The 17577-nt window shown below is 37.9% G+C and overlaps 1 protein-coding gene across 1 annotated transcript in view; it reads right to left on the minus strand.

Moving 5' to 3' along the window:
- SYNE1 (spectrin repeat containing nuclear envelope protein 1) overlaps nt 1–17577 on the minus strand; it is a 304520-nt gene that overhangs the window by 134343 nt on the left and 152600 nt on the right. The window contains 14 exon segments of the mRNA XM_035899865.1: nt 869–1045; nt 2070–2237; nt 3572–3724; nt 5038–5364; nt 6121–6291; nt 6961–7116; nt 7785–8102; nt 9432–9596; nt 11749–11892; nt 12036–12189; nt 13069–13241; nt 14386–14550; nt 16249–16404; nt 16738–16881. Of these exon segments, the coding sequence (XP_035755758.1) occupies nt 869–1045; nt 2070–2237; nt 3572–3724; nt 5038–5364; nt 6121–6291; nt 6961–7116; nt 7785–8102; nt 9432–9596; nt 11749–11892; nt 12036–12189; nt 13069–13241; nt 14386–14550; nt 16249–16404; nt 16738–16881 (2571 nt within the window).

Consider the following 17577-nt stretch of genomic DNA (forward strand, 5'->3'; position numbering starts at 1 on the left):
ACTGTGGTTATTTTAGCCCTTGTACATAAAAGTACCAAGGGATGAAAGCTCCTTAAGGTCTCACTGTATCTTGCTAATTTGTGGACAAGATGGACAATATCAAAGGCACGGATTCTGGAAAGAAAAAATAAAGGTGCAAATGAAGAGCATTGCCTCTCATTTCTGTGTTCTTGTTCAGCATTTTGCCATTTATCTAGTATGAGGTTTTACCCACCTCTACAAATCTTACTGACTATAAAGTCTATTTTTGGAGGCTTTGTTTTGGGGGTTTGGGGGTTTGGGTTGGGTTGGGGTTTTAGGGTTTATTTTTTGGTTTTTTTGCTTTGTTTTGTTTTGGGTTTTTTTTTGGTTGGTTGGTTTTGTTCTTGTTTTTTTTTTTTTTTAGACTATGCTGACTTGATCTTCTAATTGGATTAACAGAATGACCCAGCTAGCCCTTCTTAACTCTATGTTCTGCTTTTACTAAGAAAGACAGTATTTCCTAGCACATCATTAAGACCGTTATGTACATATGCAAACTACTAACACTAAAAGTGCCATTTTCTCCCTAGTTTTTGAAGTAGGAATAGTTCTAATTTCTTTGCTGGAGCTGCTCAGAAGCTAGTGTAACATGAAGGTAGTGAGAGTGTGGAGAGAATAAGGTAAGGAGCAATAGGCAGCTAGTTTTGCTGGCTGCAAGGCAACCTTTGGATGTCAAGGAATTCAGCTGTAGCACAGTAACGAGCAAGTGCTACATTAGTAACCTGTAGGCTCAATTTAGATGGAAACAGTAGAAAGAGTTTTACACCATTTAAAACACAAAGCACTTATAGAAATAATCATGTTTATTCTTAAATAGCATAAAAAACATTTTTGAAACAAGACTTACTCTTTGGGCTGTGCTACATATGGCAGAATAGCTGTCCTTTGTCCCCTGAAGATGGCTTTGTATGTTTTGCTTAAATTTTGCTTGAAGATGTTCTGTGCATTGACTGATCAAGTAATCACCTTTGCTCTTAAGGTTGTTCAAACGATCTTCAAATCCTGCAATTTCTTCCATGATAGCCTAAAAAACAGACAAAATACTTTTGAAGAAATATTTTAAATTTAAAACATGTTCTGAATTACAGCTTTTTAAATGAGCTTTTTTTCCCCCCCTTCCTTAAACATTCTTTGTCTTCAGATTTGGAAAAAAGTTTTCAGACAACATGTATTATTATAGTCAGGCTATTAGAGTGTATACTCATTGTGAAATCAATTGTCAAAAGTCTGTACATATATATCCCACAGAAACATCAGTAGCACTGTCATAATGTGCAAACATTACATGCTGATGTCTCAAGACTATCCTTAATCTTATTTTGTTGCATGCTCTCCAGGGCTCCACCAACTTCACTTGTGTCTAGTAATGAGGACTAAATCTGATGCCAAATCATATCTTATTTCATAAGCTCTTCCACTGTAGACAGTTCTTTCCTTTGACTTTGGTGGAGCCAAATTTTTATCTAAGGAGGTTACTTAAAGAATAACACACTAATCACAATGAGTTAAGAGATTTCACTATTCGCCCTTGGAATCTCAGTTTCAGGGGGTGGTGGGGAGGGTTGGATTTTGTGTTCTTTTTCTAGAAAGCATCAGCTATCAATGTAGTGAATGATTATCATTAATAGCAACCATAACAATACCTTGAAAATAGCAATGGAGGAAATATTACAACACAAGGGGGGGCGTGTGTGAAGAAAATTTAAAATATTTTTTTATCCTTAAGAGTGCCAGAGCAAAAAATGACCCTAATCTGCTTTTTGTGGTCTATTTCCTGTGACATCTCAGCAAAAATCTGACACAGAATTCAGACCAGTGTACAACAAAGCTCTTGCACAGATGCAGTCTCGTCCAAGAAACGGTGCTAACAAGAAGGTAGATTTGTTTAACTGCATTAATGACACTGATGCTTATTTACACAGTTATCAGTAGGAGGAAAAAAACAGGTGAATGACAAGTAACTAGAGCTCTGGAGTGGAGGCAGAGAAGCAAAGAAGAAAAAAGTCTATTTCCCCAAATGAAGGAAGTTTACCCAATAGCAAACACACCTTGTGATTAGCTAGTTGCTGAGTGATTATTTCAAGACTGTTATTCTCCATGAGGTCAGGGCTGACCAGCCTGCTGGACATATGTAATAACCATTTCTCCCCTTCTTGCAAATCACTGTTGTAATCCTCATGTTCTTTTACTCTCACCTCTAAAGTTTCAACATATGCCTGCAAGTCCAAAATAACAAAAATTAAATATTCAGGTAATTACAAGAATTAAAAAAAACCCTGACCACCCCTGACCAAACCAAACACACACAAAAAAAACCAAACCAAAAAACACCAAGAGTTTGAAAGTGCAGTAAGGGCGTTATCTTCTAAATTTATATTCCTGTGAGGGACTCTCACATGATTAGACTGTTAAGGAAGTCATCGAAGGCATTCCTTGTGTGAATACGCTCTGTGGTACTGAGCAGCATTTTCACTCCAGATGAAATACCATACTTTGAAGACTGAGGAGAACACTGAGGATCTCCTTAATTTAAGAAAGGGAACACTGTCAACTTGACATTAAGTTCACTTACAGGTATTACGCGTTCTTTGAGAGACTGCACATGACGTACCAAATGTTACGGTTGAGTCACTGCTGCTTACAGCTTTTGCACATACACATTGCCTGTGACTGTGCTAGGCAAATTAAGAACATACACGTTGAGTTAAAATGGCTTTATTCTTTTTAAGAAAGATTATTCATAAGTTCCTCTACATTTAAATCACCAAGATTACATCTAATGCAACAGATATCTGTTTTGTGGTACAGATTAGAGGAATGTCTGTAAACTAAAAATCAACTGTGAAAAAAATAGAGTCATTTCCTATTGGTGGATGGATTGGCAATTAGAGGTACTTAGGTCAAACATAAGTACTAACATGGTTTGCAGAGCTTATCCTTGTTAGGAGTATAACCTATTAAAAGCTTTAGGAATAATCATACTTTAGGACGTATTTAGAAGTATTAGATCTTTCAAAGTACCACATACATGTGGACTAATGAATCAATGTTAATTAATAATGCCCTTGCTGAATTAAATCATATCCATCTTGCAGTTCATTTTCTCCAGTGACTTCCATTGAACAACTAAACTAAACAGGATTTGTGCAAGATCTAACAGAAACAAAAACCGAATTGGTGTAAGTTAAAGGCATCTGTCCCTTTGGGAAATAATGTATTTAGAAACCTAATCAAAGCAATTCAAAATAGGAAGAATAGTACAAACTAGTCACTCATATATTTCCCCTTAGTGCTATGAAGACTTCACCTGCCACGCTCAAAATTCATTTCAGCTGCCCTTGTTAGATTTATTTAGGTGGAAGTTCTTTCCATATTCAAGAATTACCACCACACCACTCCCCCAAAAAAGCAAAAAAAAAAAGCAATTAAATCTAACTGGCTCTGTGTACAGGGCGTGACATGACAGCATGAAACAAATAGTCAGCTTCTTAAAGAGGGGAAAAAATACAGGAAATTGAAAGAACCTAGGGTTTTTTCCCTGACTTTTTACCTTTGTTGTGCTGCAGAGATCCTGGTAACTGCTCTGAAGGTCTTGAATGTTGTTCTTTAGAGTCACATCATTCACCAGATCAAAAAGTGCTTCTCCCTTTTCAATCACTGATTTTATTGAAGGTTCGTGGGACAGAACAGTCTGCTGTATGGACTACAATGCAAGCAAGAATAAAAATATATATATTGAACACTGAAAATCTATTTCACTAACTTCCCCTTGATCTGAAGCTCAGCCTTCGGTCTTGGTATATATAATCCTTTCCAGATGAGAAGAGTTCTGCCACCAGTAAAGGACTATGTTTCTCAGCCATGCCCTGAGACAACTTTGCTGGCATCTAAGAGCAATTGCTCCTTTTGTGAGTGGCTGGTAGCGTGGCTGACAACCTGGAGCTGGTGATGGAGAGGGAGTTAATATGTGTGAAGGGGCAAGTGCTAGGGATAAAACTTGCTCAGAGGAACACGTTCTGCAAATAGGTGGGAAAGTATCACCAAAGCCACCCCCCTAATGAGACAGTATGCAGATGAATGCATAAGACTGTGCTCTCAAGAGCATGCAATCTGTTATGTCATTGTGCCACTGGCTCAGACAGCATGGCACATGCCAGCATCTGTCAAATGACAGTGAGATAACAGCTCCCCCAACATGTAGAAAGCAGGCACACAGCTATGACATATGACTTTGTGTACTGAAGCCAGCAAGGGGTAGTGGGCAGTTTCAGGGAGAACAGCTTGATACTGTGCAGGTACTGCTCAGCAATAACCAAAACGCTTGTTTGTTAGCAACACTGGTTTAGCTACAAATGTAAAGCACAGCACTATGTGGGCTGCTATGAGGAGAGTTAGCTCCATCCCAGCCAGAGCCAGTACACATCTTATGAAACATTTGTAATCCTGAAGTATTTTACAAAAACATCATTAAGAGAAGCAATGGAGTTTGTTGTCATCTTTTTCTACTCATTTTTACGACTGGAAAAAAAATAAACCACGTTGTTAAAATTCTAACTAAAACCAGAGGAGGCCACAGCAGCTGACTGTCTTAGATGTCAGTTGAGCTGGGACATTCAGCTTTGACCAGAAAGCTGATTAAGCCAATGTAAACAGAGGCAATGTCCACAGTGAAGAAAGACCAACTGTTTTCTACCTTTGCTTAAACAGCAGTTAACTCTGTTGATATCTGTGGAATTACTCATATGTGTATTCATAAAAGAATTTTGCTCCATAACAGGAAATTTTCAGATATGGAAGCCTTATTAGTACATTCACATTTCAAATCCAGGTGCTCACTCTGGGTGGTAGATGCAGGTATCATGCATCTTTTCATTTTGATGCCGATTTGGACATCCAGATCAGAGACATCTCATACATCTATTGAGGAAGCTTGAACAGACACCTGCATCAGAGGCTTTACTGTGAGTCAGTATGTCAAAACTGATTCAATAGTACAATGCTATAACCCCTTTTTACCTTGTATTTGGACAACTGGGCCTTCTTCTCATAGAGTTCGCTCTTTGGCTCCACTGGAGCATGTAACATGGCTTGGTACTCTGTGACCCACTGAGTCTGTGCCTTGTACTTGTCTGAGAACTCTTTTGCCAGCTGAAGGCACTTCTCTGAAGTCATGTGTTCTTTCCTGATGGAGCCAGCCAGCTCTTCAAGCTGTTCCACATGACCTCCAATCTCTTTTCTTAACTGGTCAACTTCATTTTCTTCCATGTACTTTATAGCTCGCTCCCCCTTCTCACGGGCAGATTTCAGTAAACTGTGGCCTATGTCCATATCACTCAATAGCAGCTGTGAAGGAAGTGTTGGTTAACAGAGAATGTATGCAAGCTCTTCCCTTTTTTTTTTTATTCATGGTAGTTCTATTATCAGTGAGACACTAACTAATTTTTTTTTTTTATTTTTCTAAGGACACAGAATGAATTGCTAGGAAATTGAATGGACTTTCCGTTACAAAATTGACTTGAATTAAGGTGTGGTAAACTAGAAGGAAGCAGGAAAAGCAAATTCTTCTGTTCTGCACTGGGCTTATGAAGATAAGCACAGAAACTGAGGGCTATCAGGAGAGGATTTGTACTCCAAATTCTGGAATAGCTGAAAATTTTCCCCTAGTGAATTATGTTTAAGCTGCAGGACATATGAAAAACTCAACTACAACTCAGATGAAACATGAGTTTTCCTACTGAGTTATTTCACTGAGGAAAAATAGGAAGCGCTTGCCACAGTGCATACTGGTATAAAATATACATGACAGGATGACTTGTGAGGGGAATTTATTTTAAGTTTTAACCTAAACCGAAACACACAAACGTGCCTTATGGAAGGACAGGATTATATTATTTAGGACTATTCATAACCTCAATAATCAAACTGTGATCTAATGTGTATATGACATGAGAACAGAAAGTTTTATACTGGGTGGTCTTTATCCTGTTAGCTTCTCTGGACAAGGTGAAATCAGAATTTTGAGCAGCTGTTAAGATGCATGTTAAAATATAGCCTCTTTTAGGTGAACAGAAATAAAAAATGCATTTGAGAAAGTTGTACCTCCAGTTTCTGCACTTTTTTCTCCATCGCTGTTTTATCAACCACGTCAAACTTGGTGATCACATTTCTGAAGTTCCTGTTAGTAGCTCCATACCAATTTGTGTAAGCACTAAAAGCCAATTCTGACTCCTCCATACAGCGTATCTCTTCTTCCAGAAACTTTATTTGCTCCTTCAAACAAGTATGGAGGGTAGGGGGAGGAAACAAGAACCACCCAGATGTTTATCATTGCTTTTGACTAAAGATAGCAATAAACTGTTATTTATTAATAAACCCTGATATACTAAGATAAACCACATAGGTTTTGAGTTATTTCCTATCTACTGGATGAATCTCACTGGGTGCATACATAGCAATCATTAATGTTAAAACTGAGTTAATACTAAACACTGAAAAGATAATTACATTTTGAAATTTGAATTGTGACTTTTGATTATGGTACTTACTACTTAAAGTGATCTGAAGACTGTACCTTGCCAACTCATTTTTTCCCCATACCTATGTGTTTCAGTTATAACCTGAAAAATTTCTCTAGAGGTCATTCACCATTCAAATATACTGAATTTTTAATTTCTCTCCTGAAACTGCCAAAAGACACAACCTCTGATTAATATTGAATATTTTTGAAAGGGCATTATCCCAATTATGGTTCTCTAACACATTTAGTCCAATGAAATCTACATGTATGTGTGTGTATATATGAGAATATATATGTGAATATTATATTACTGAGTCTACAGTAATGAATAAACTGAAAAAGTCTAGTTAATAAAGTCTGTTTATATTTGCTTCTTAACTGACAATTTATGATGCTACAATGAATTAATTTTCATTACTTACCAAGACATGAAGAAGAAGAGTTTGGTAGCGAGACGTAAGCTGCGTAGCCTGGCTTCCCATTCTACTTGCAGTGAAACTTTCCTCTAGTATTTGCTGAGCCAATACCCCAACTTCTTCCACATCATCTTTGTAGACTGTAATTTCTTCATGCCACTTCTATGACAAAGACATTATCCAGCTTATATGACTGATTCAAACATCTTAAATACAACAGCAATTTATTTGTAACCGAGTCAGGAAATCATTGAAAAGAAAAACAAATATGTGGTGGTAAACATGGATTTACACCAGGAAAATAAAACAGAACCTGATGATGGTTAATGTAATGAATGTGCTGGAAGTTTTATCATACTGTATGGACTGCATTTCATTACAAGAAATTTAATACTTGCCCCCCAAATAGTAATAGAAATGCAACCTGGAGTTCCTATAGAATTTGCCCTTGCAGTGCCTAAAGGAGAGTTATTACACCAACACAGCAGAGACTTCACAACACAGTTGGTCACATTTTAACTCTTGTTACAACATTAACACTTTCCCACTCTATGAGCAATCTTTGCCCTCAGTTATGCCTTCATATACCACAGAGCATGTGAATTCCAGATATCGCTATGAGATTTCAACATTGGTATAGCCATACCTTTACCAGTAAAATGGAAGGAACCTGGACCCAGAAGGCACGAAGCTCTCTTGGATGCATCATTCTAGGCACCACCTCAGACTAATTTGCAATACTTCCCATCATTTTCACAGTGCAACCAGGAACCGATGTGGGAACCTCACATGGTATTTTGCTTAAGAAATGCCTTAACTATATTCTTTACCTTCATTTGTTGAAGCTGCATCTCCTTTGTTGCTCTACCAGACTGCCTCCCAGTCCTGATAGCAACTTTCTCCTCCAGATCTGTTAGCCACTCAGTAACCTTCTGAAATTTTTTCTCCATTAACCTCAGCCTGCTCACAGTGGCATTTAATTGGCTTCTTGCTTCAGAAAGCCGGTGCTGATAAACTTGCCAATCCTGCCGTAAGGATTCCAGGGCTCTGTCTTCTATCTGGGGAATGCCCCAAGGAATCACCTCCTCTCTGGCATGGACAGCAGCATTCAATAATGCTTGTCCTTCTGCACAGTGGACCTGCAGCTCCTGTAAAGGCAGAGTTATGGATACATACCCTACATTAATAGCTTTCATTCACACAAGGAAAACAAAGCCCTGGTTCTACTCAACACAAAAGCAGCTACCTCACGTTATCTAGGTATTCCTTTTAGTTATCTATGGTTGAACACATATTACACTATCTCTAAGAACACCTATGATGGCATGCTCACTTACAAAGAAAACCAAATATCACTGTTATCAACAAGTGAATTGGAGAAAATTATTGACAAATCATGCATTAAATTCTTTCCCCTCCTGGTAAGTTTATCATCAGTTCTGAAACATTAACTGAGCTGGCATGGGATGGATGCAATCCATTTGGCACTGCCTTAAATTCAAAACTTTCCAGCTGTGGCAAGCAGACTGTAAGATTGATTCTAAAATTGAATCTGTTTTAAAAAAAGGAACAAGGTGAGGCGTCAGTCTTTTAAAATAAACAAACCTATTTATTTTTACATATGTTTGAGACTTCATTCCAAAATAATTCTTGATACCCTCTTCTAGACATGGGCGGCATTTTCATGATTAATAGAACTTGATTAGAAAGTATGAAGGGATTCAATCTGATTAGAAAACATAACCAGGAAATTACCTTAATAAAATACAGTTGTGTGTTGTCTTAGTTTATATTTGAGATATATATTCAGGTTTTCAAAATGGATTCAGATTTTGTAAAGTAAAATATAGTAACAAGACATATATGCAGATTCCCTGATCATACAAAGACCTTCTCAGTGTCCTGAATAAGTATTTCATAACTCAAGTTCAGGCCTTTTGCTAATTCAACAACAGGTATGAAAGTATTTTAAGCCATCTTAAGATCATAACTGTGAAATTACTGAAGCGCTATAGGTTCACCCTTCACTGTCACTTAAGTGATTCAGTAATAGTCTTCCCACCTCACTATGGGAGCTAGGCTACATGGCTGGAACTGCCTGAAAGTAGATGCATCTGCAGTGTAAGCAATAAAAGATGAAAATCCAATGAAAAGAATACTTTTGATATTCTGTGAAACACAGGGAAAAGAAGAGGTAGGCCAACATCTAAAACAAACTCAGTACTTGTAAGAAAGCATTAGTAAGCCCAGAGATTTTGTTCAAGGCCTGACACTTCTTTCTGGAAATGAGTGGCAATGTTTCCACTGACTTTACTGGAACCACTTTTGAGCAGCAAAGTACTTACGTATAATGTGATTCCAAGCTGTTCTCAAGACAAAAAAGAGATGCAATTTTTGTCTGGTAATTAATATTATTCTGTTATTTTACAAGTAGGATTTTTTTTTTTTTTTTACTCAGGTTGTCACACGTTACGTACCTGTAAGTCTCGAAGTGTTGCCTCCTGTTTCTGTGCATCACCATCAAGGTGTGATAAACAGTCAAGTTTTTCCTGTTCCTCCTCCAGCCATACTTCAAATGTCTTCAGATTTCTTTGGTACTCTTGATGTAAGTTAAGCAGTCCTTCAGCTTTTGATACTGCCTCCTGTTTGTTAAAATATTTACATATATGTATATATATCTTAGTGTATCATCAAACCAAGGAAACATAAAACCCGGACTTCCATCAAGGTGAAAAGTTTATATCTGATGCTGACCTTTCCTTGAATTCAAGACTACTTGGATTCTGAAGATGGTTAGTTTGTGACTTCTGGGATGTGAAGTTTTGACCTGGGATCAATTTTAAATAACACCTTACTGTCTAATAACAAAAGACCTTCTTGATTTTTTTACCAATTTAAATTCACTTTAATAAGACTATGAGCCTAGAAATTGCATGTTTTTTCTTTGCATGATTTTTTTTGCTAATGGAATCTTTATCTTCTATTAAGAGTATCTAATATCTTTAGGTTTGAAGACTACCCCAGTCCTTTGTAGGCAGATCCTACAGAGCACGGTGAGAAACAGACTGCAAGTCTTCTGTGCATGTAGGTGAGCAAATTACAATAATTTTGCAACCCAGCACTAAAATATTACCATATCTGGGGTACAGCAGGAAAGGCATCATGTATTAGCACTAGACTGGTCTTTCTAAGTGCAAGAAAAGTATACGACATGTAATTCACTTCCTCTAAGAAATGATGGGAACAGGGAATCGAGTTTGGATGGAGGCAAGACAGGCTGCATCCCAGGGCAGCAGGCTACATAGAAGAAAAACACTTTCATAAACAGCAGCCACGAACCTACTGTCTGCTTTACCTATTTCTAACATGTCTGGGTAGTGAGAGGAAGGAAGAAAAGAGGAGTGTTATCAATCTTTTACAAGGCCTGTCCACGCCCAGTAGTGGGAAGAGGGAAAGAAAGACTAGTTCTCTTCCCTCTTGACAATGCCTGCAAGGGATTACAGGTCTTGGTCTGCTCAGGCTTGGGCCAAAAACCCTTGGGGAAGCTTGTCAGGTTTCCCACCTGGCCAAAGGATTAGTAAAGGATTTGACCATTCTTTACTTTCCAGCTATTTGCTTTGAACTTTGAATCACTTTCTAAGCTACTTGAATGTACTCTTGACATTTAACGTCATCACCACAGTTGGGAGTGGAGGAGACCAAAGATATCTGGGGTATTAGACAGGAAGAGAAAGACAGGATGCTTCTTGCTACATGAGGAAAAAGGTACAGAGCTCTTGCCTCTGTGAACTACCATCCATTTCTCATTGTTCCCATGCTGTTGCTCAAGTTGAGCAAACACAGGCAGTCTGTGTAGCTTTGTGCAAGAGAAAGAGGTAAAGGTTAGAGGATCCCCATGCTAAAAGGAATACTAGGTATTCACTAACACTTCCCAGGAGTTACTCATCAGTGTGCATCGCATTTTTTGCAGTTGTGGAAGAGAGTATCACAAAACAGTGAATCACCTATGCGTTTGAAAAACTGAATTTTGGCCCTTTCCACAGGACAAAAACATCATTGAGACAACAAAATTCAATGTCATGAAGCTGATGTCATGTAGACAAGTTGCCTGTCTGAGCATACACCAGGCTTTATTCAATTACCACAGAACAATTTGGGTTAACTGGAGATAATCACCTAGCTTTAAAAGTATCACCAGATCTTTTATTATTTCTTTTTTATCTTATATCTTACATTAAAACCCATCTTGGTCTTTATCTGTGTATGCCCTAATCTTTTCCAGATCTACAACAGCAACACTTATCAGTAAATGTAGTATTTATCATGCTGGGTCTTTTGACCTTAGAGTCAGTTTACTGGCTAATAAGGTTTGTGTTCAGCAGCAAGCTTCTATAGTTGTCAACCATTTGTGAATTACCTGATTGACTGGTTGCATTTATTGCAAAACACATTTATGCAAGTCACAGATTCAGAGATGCTTCCAACTTTTCAGTCACAATGGATAAAATCATACCTGTGCTGAAGTCAAAGAGACTTTTGGCATGGAATTCCTTGGGCTATTCACCTGATGATTTTTTCAGATTCAGATTTTTAGAACATTACTGAAAAGATCTGAAGCTCAGTGGTACAGGAAGGAAGATTGATAAAGCACACTAATAACTTTCTGTTACATTAAGTTACAGCTGTCCCCAAACTTTTACTCATTTAACTGTAAAATAAATGATCAATGAAAAGCCTTTCTTTTTCCTGGTTGCCAACAAAACCAGAGGGAGGGCTATCAAGAAAAAAATGTACCCTTGTTCTGTCTTTGAGGAACTTATACCGCTCCTGAAGGTCCTGGAGTTCAAGCTGAGTGACATAATGCTCAGCCATCCCACTTCCTTTCACTTCAATCGTCTCCAACAGGCTGCTGTGACTCAATACCTCTTCACTGAGTAGCTGCAAAACAGAGAGAGAAGAACACTTTTATAAATGGGCAGCATTAAAACAAGACTTCAAGTTAATCTTGCAGTTATTCAGCCTTTTTTGTTCCTTATAAGGTGATATGGGCTTGTTGCTGGTTTGTTGTAAAGCAAACGCACCTTTGCTTTGCTGAGGGCAGCTGTTTTTTCCCTCAGCTCAGCATATTGCCTTTCAGAAGCATTCATACTTGCTTCTACTTTATCCATCCAGCTGGAAAACTGACGAACATCATCCTGGTAACTTGTCCATTTGGAGAGAGCTCCTTCCAGTTGACTGTAATTTAAAAATACATATTTGTTGTGACAGGGGAGGTTCTCATGCTATTTAAGCAGTCAGATATAGTCACATACAGTTATCCTAGAATATATTTATAAGAAAGACATATTGCAAACTAAGCAGTCTGAGACAGAGCTGTTAAAACCCTACAGGTTTTAACTAGGAGCACTGTTTGGCTGATAAAGAGAAATTAAATTTTCCAAACTTGAAATATTAAGGAGGTCTGTAAGTTTTGTAGCTAGCTGACATGTTCTAGCTTTAGTAAATAAAATGCAACTGAAAGCATAAGATCCAGAATCAGACATTTTCTGTCCCTTTGCATACATTCAGAAGTTGATACATTCTAATGCTCAATTACCTTTGTTGTTTTAAATTGAAATATTTGCAACAAGTGATGTTCCATCAAAGAAGGCTGCATTTTCCCCTGTATTTCTTTATTCTATCACTTTGAGAATCGCTATTGGACACTGTAATTACAGCACCTTCTGTGAAATGCTAGCAAGTGGAAAAACAGAGAGGATCTTGACAGAGCAACCATTAACATCCATGACAAGATCTTCTCATTTCTAAGAACAATTCAAGGCCTCGAGTGCAACTCAAAGTAAGATTTACAACAAGATTATGAACATGGAATCCCCTTTTAAGAGTATATTTGAAATAAGTGTTAGCAAAGCTTAGATCACTCACAGTTTCCTTCCCTTTTCCTACTTCAAATGAACATGTCACTTAAGGCCTCTAGACCTGCAATGTTAGGCACATGCACTCACTTTATATGAATTTGACTCCTGTAATAATAAAAGTCTGGGAATTAACTTTTCAAAAATTTTGACAGTGCTTTTTTGCTAAGCATCATTCTGCACCTCATACCCTTTTTACCTCTTGCACTGGATACAAGCAGACAGAAGAGAAGCCCAGCTGTCCTTCAGGGTTTGCAACTGCTTTTCAATCACTGGTACTCCCTCCAGAGAAGTATTTTGCAAAACAGATTCTCCTCTTGTCAGAACCATTTTCATCTGGATTTCTTTTTCTTGTTTCACTGCTAGCAGTCCCTAAAAAGTGAGCAGATATTATTCCACTTTTATCATTAACTGGACACGAATATACTAACTGGTTTTACTGGAGAATGAGCTGGTCAAATGTACAAACAATCAATTGGAAGGGGGACAGTGGGGTTCACAGCTGGGCTTCACAAGGAAAAAATGACTTTCAAAGGGTAGGTTTAGGCCATTAAAAAAAATGTTAGTTGGCAGGGAAGTTTTCATGGAATCTGTGCAGGTACTTACAGTATATCAAGAGAAGGTACTGTTGGGTGGAAAAGCTGACATTCCAAAGGGAATGTCATCTACATGGGAAACAGAAGAATTCATTCATAGAGAAAACAAGATGTGATGACAAAACTCTTCTACAGGGCTGGAATACAGTTCTACCACTCTAGGATCTATTTGCAACACAAAAGTATCAACATATAAACTCAGTAGACTATCAGCAACATCAGCTTAGAGATTTCCGCTCCTGGAGCTGCACAGTTGCAAAATAACATTTTCTAACGTTAAGCAAAGTCATAAAAAGCCTGAAAGCATAAGCCTGAAAGACTCAATGAACAAAAGGCAAACCATAATTTTAGTATTTTGATACAATCTCTTGCTTTTTGATGTATCCTTTTTATTTTGAGGACTTGTCCATATTTTGGCCACAGCTCAAAATTTGAGACATCAATAATATGAAAAGTATTATTTTCTGAGTACTGCTCTTCAACATATTTTGTGCAGTAATATCAATACATGCTATTTTGTTAAATGTAGTCGCCATTTTTAAAGCAAACAATTATAGGAAAAGCTGTTCAGAATCATCCATATCACCTGTAAGATCTAGGAATATATTAAACTAACAGAAGTGAATGTCCTACTTCTTCCATTTAACCTTCAGGAGCCACCCAACATCTTTTGAGGTTTTTTTAAGAATTTGTATATGTGCAGTTTTCCATGTCATAAAGGTCCCCATATCCTTCTTGGAGAAAACTTCTAATAATAAGCTCTTTCCTCTATAAAAAGAGTTATTTCTGAGTATATTGAAAATCAATGTCTGAACGACAACAATCATTACACTAACATGCAACAACTAGTGTAAAGTATCCCATATTTGCAACCTTACAGATCTAAAAAGAGCAGGTTTTGGAGTCTATTCTTTCCATACCTCTAGCTTTAACATCCGGCTGTCCAGAACACTCTTGTCTGCAGTGGGATGACAATAGGAATCCAGCATGTGAACTGCATCAGCCACCCAGTCCTGGAGGTCCTTGACGCTGTGCAAGAACTGCTGGTGCTCTGTGACGACCCTATCCATTCTGGAAACTTTCTCCTGCAATTCATATAGCAATAAGCACCAGCAGCCAAAGGATTGCGCATTCCCCATACCTACTTACGGACTTTAGAATGAGTTTCATAAGCTATACTCAGAAATTCTCTCTATACATTGATAATTACAAGTCCACTTACTTCAGCATGGAATGAATTTTGCATACACACACACACACACACAAATTAGTTGTCCAAACATAAATAACAAATACAACTTTTGGAAATGTGGTTTTTGTTTTCTAAATGTAAAGCTTCATCTGATTGTCTCCTCTCATCCAAAGTAGTTGACAGTTTTCTGGTTTCACTGAAGATAACTTGTGAAATCTGTCAATGCACAACAGATTTAAGCCTGTGAAGCTATGCCACTGCAGCAACATTACTTTGTTGATACTTGGAAAAGAAAGACCTGTTTTCTTCAATGATTCCGATTGGTGTAACAACTCTTCTGAAAAATTACTGACACTTGTACAAATAAAAAATGAATGCTCAAGTTACATTGCTAAAAGGCCTGAGGTGAACAGGAATACAGGGCAGAGTACATTTCACACGGTGACAGGGAACTAAAGTCAAGCCAGTGAAACAGGCTTAGGAAGTTACAGAGAGGGATCTTTCTCAAGCATCCCTGGCTACCCAGAGAATTTCAGGATTCTTCTCATAGGTTGGATTATACGTATCTTCTGCCTCTGATTCCTTCTTCTCATCCTCACATGTCCTACGTAAAGTTCTGCCCACATAAGCCAATGTTAGTAACTCATGTATCTTTCCCTTTCTCATTTTGCAGTCATGCAATTTATTATGGCCATGTATAAAACCACTTTCAGTAAGTCTTACATCTCTAGATATGCTTTGTAATTTTTATTTCCACAGAAAAAGTAGAAATGAACAAACTAGCAACTGCTCAAATATAAATACTTTCTGTACTGAATTTTTACCCCATAACACACTTCCTATATTCTTAATTATTCTCATTATTGTACTTCCTCTAAGCCTAATTCAATATCAAACCTCCTTCATGACTGGAAATTTGTGAAAAATAACAGTCCTAACACAAAGACCTTCTTATCTGATCACACAATAGAGATAGTAGAACTATTAAATGTTAAAGTGTGTCAGGCACCACTGAGCAAAACAGAGTTAGGTTAAACTCTTAGTTCTTAGACTGATGCTTTAGAGTTTGGCCTGTGCCTCCTCTTGAACCTTCAAAAGCAGCCTAAGAGGGAATTTTTTTTAAGACCAATCTGTTAGTTTCAGGTGAAGATGCTGACAATGTCAATAATTAATCATCATTATAGGATGCAACAAAGTAACAACTTCCCCGTATTCTGCATTTTCTAAAAAAAATAACTTCCCAAAGTTTTGAAAAATTCTTCTTTCAGGTGCCTCTTGTTACAAAAATAAATATCTTCAATGTTTGAAATAATCAAAATCAAACCTGATTATTGGATAATCAAGTAGGGTTTGCTTTTTAATCAAAACACATTAAAAAAAATTAAAAATCACAATTCTATTTTGTTGACAGTCCATGGAATTATCTAGGTCCTTACTTCCCCCTCTTTAAAGCCAGTGCAAAAGACAAGATAGCTCAGACATACCACAGAGCAGACAAGCAAGACAACCGCAGTGTTTCACATTTCAGTCTTTCTTTTTCTCCACATACATAAAATGAACTGCTTAAAGGCACATACACCAAGTGCATTACCTTTGTCAGATTGCTTAGAGTAAGATACTGAGAAGACAACTGAGACACTCTGCGCATAAAGCTTTTGCTGACAGCTTGCTCTTCCCACAGCTGCTGAGCTTTCTCTTTTAGCCTGTTGAGCTGATGCTCGTGGCAGCTTATTTCCTCAAGGACAGACTGTAAAGCACAAGCACGTTTAATATTAAGAGTGGGTGCAAGAAAGCAGGAAATAAAGAAGCATGAAGGCCCCGTGAAAAATAGAAGTGACATATGGCAAGCTTGCTGAGCAAGGCACACCATACAGCTACAGCAATGAAGCAGCATGTCATAAGAAATGTGGAGATGCAAAACCTGATGGAACAGGATCATCAACAGCAACCCCCAAAACCAGTTCTCATCTTATTTAGAGGTCAGGATGCTAGAATGATCAAGCTTTTGTAAGGAATCAGTGAGGCCAGGAGGATGGGACAGGAAGGTCTGGCTGTGTTAAAAAGGTTTGTAAGAAGTCACCTGCAACTTTTGCTGTTCTCTCCTCTTGGAAGGAAGATCATGGAGCCGACTGCTACTTCCTTGTACCATCCTCTCAGTTGAGGTCAGCCACTCCTGCAGAGGCTCAGCAGTTGCTTCGAAGTCCTTCATCTGGATCTTTAAGTTCTGGGGGGACATGCACAATTTTATCAACAGTCCCACTGCACTGGACATAACTGCAATGCACAACACACAAATCAAGCACAGAAACATGACATATGGTTGCAGCCAAACACTCCACAACTCTTCTAAATAAATTACACCAGCTCTGCTCCTTCTCATCCCGCAGACAGACACTGAAAGAAAAGTCTGAGAGAGCACCTCTATATGTCACAAAATAGGGGCAATAATTTAGGATATGTCTATACAATTGAGGGGAGGCTGAAGCAAATTTCCTCTGAACTGAAAGCGTTACAGATTTTACAAGCTTTGAGTCAATATAAATCTAACTTACACAGCTAAGGCAGTCTGAAGAAAGGCTAACCTGGAATAAAAGTTACCTAACATCTGACCGCAGTCATTCACACTGACACCTCCTTCAACGGGCTGCCACTATTCCTTGGCGACATATGACTAAGTTCAACCCAATCCTGGGGATCCTTTCTGATTATGTTCTTTTTCAGTGTAAAATTTTGATTATAAAAACATGTGTGTAAAGGCATATGTAGGCATTCCTTCAGTGCCTGTAAATTTTTCTTGTAGGGTTATTCTGCATAATTAAAAAAAAGAGCATCTGAAATAATTCATATGGAATAGAAACCTGAACAGCATAGTTCCTGTGTCCTAGTTATTTTTTTCCCCCCCCCCCCCCCCCCCCCCCCG

The sequence above is a fragment of the Egretta garzetta genome, unplaced genomic scaffold (genome assembly GCF_000687185.1).
Source record: "Egretta garzetta isolate BGI_Z169 unplaced genomic scaffold, ASM68718v1 scaffold397, whole genome shotgun sequence".
Taxonomy (NCBI): Eukaryota; Metazoa; Chordata; class Aves; order Pelecaniformes; family Ardeidae; genus Egretta; species Egretta garzetta.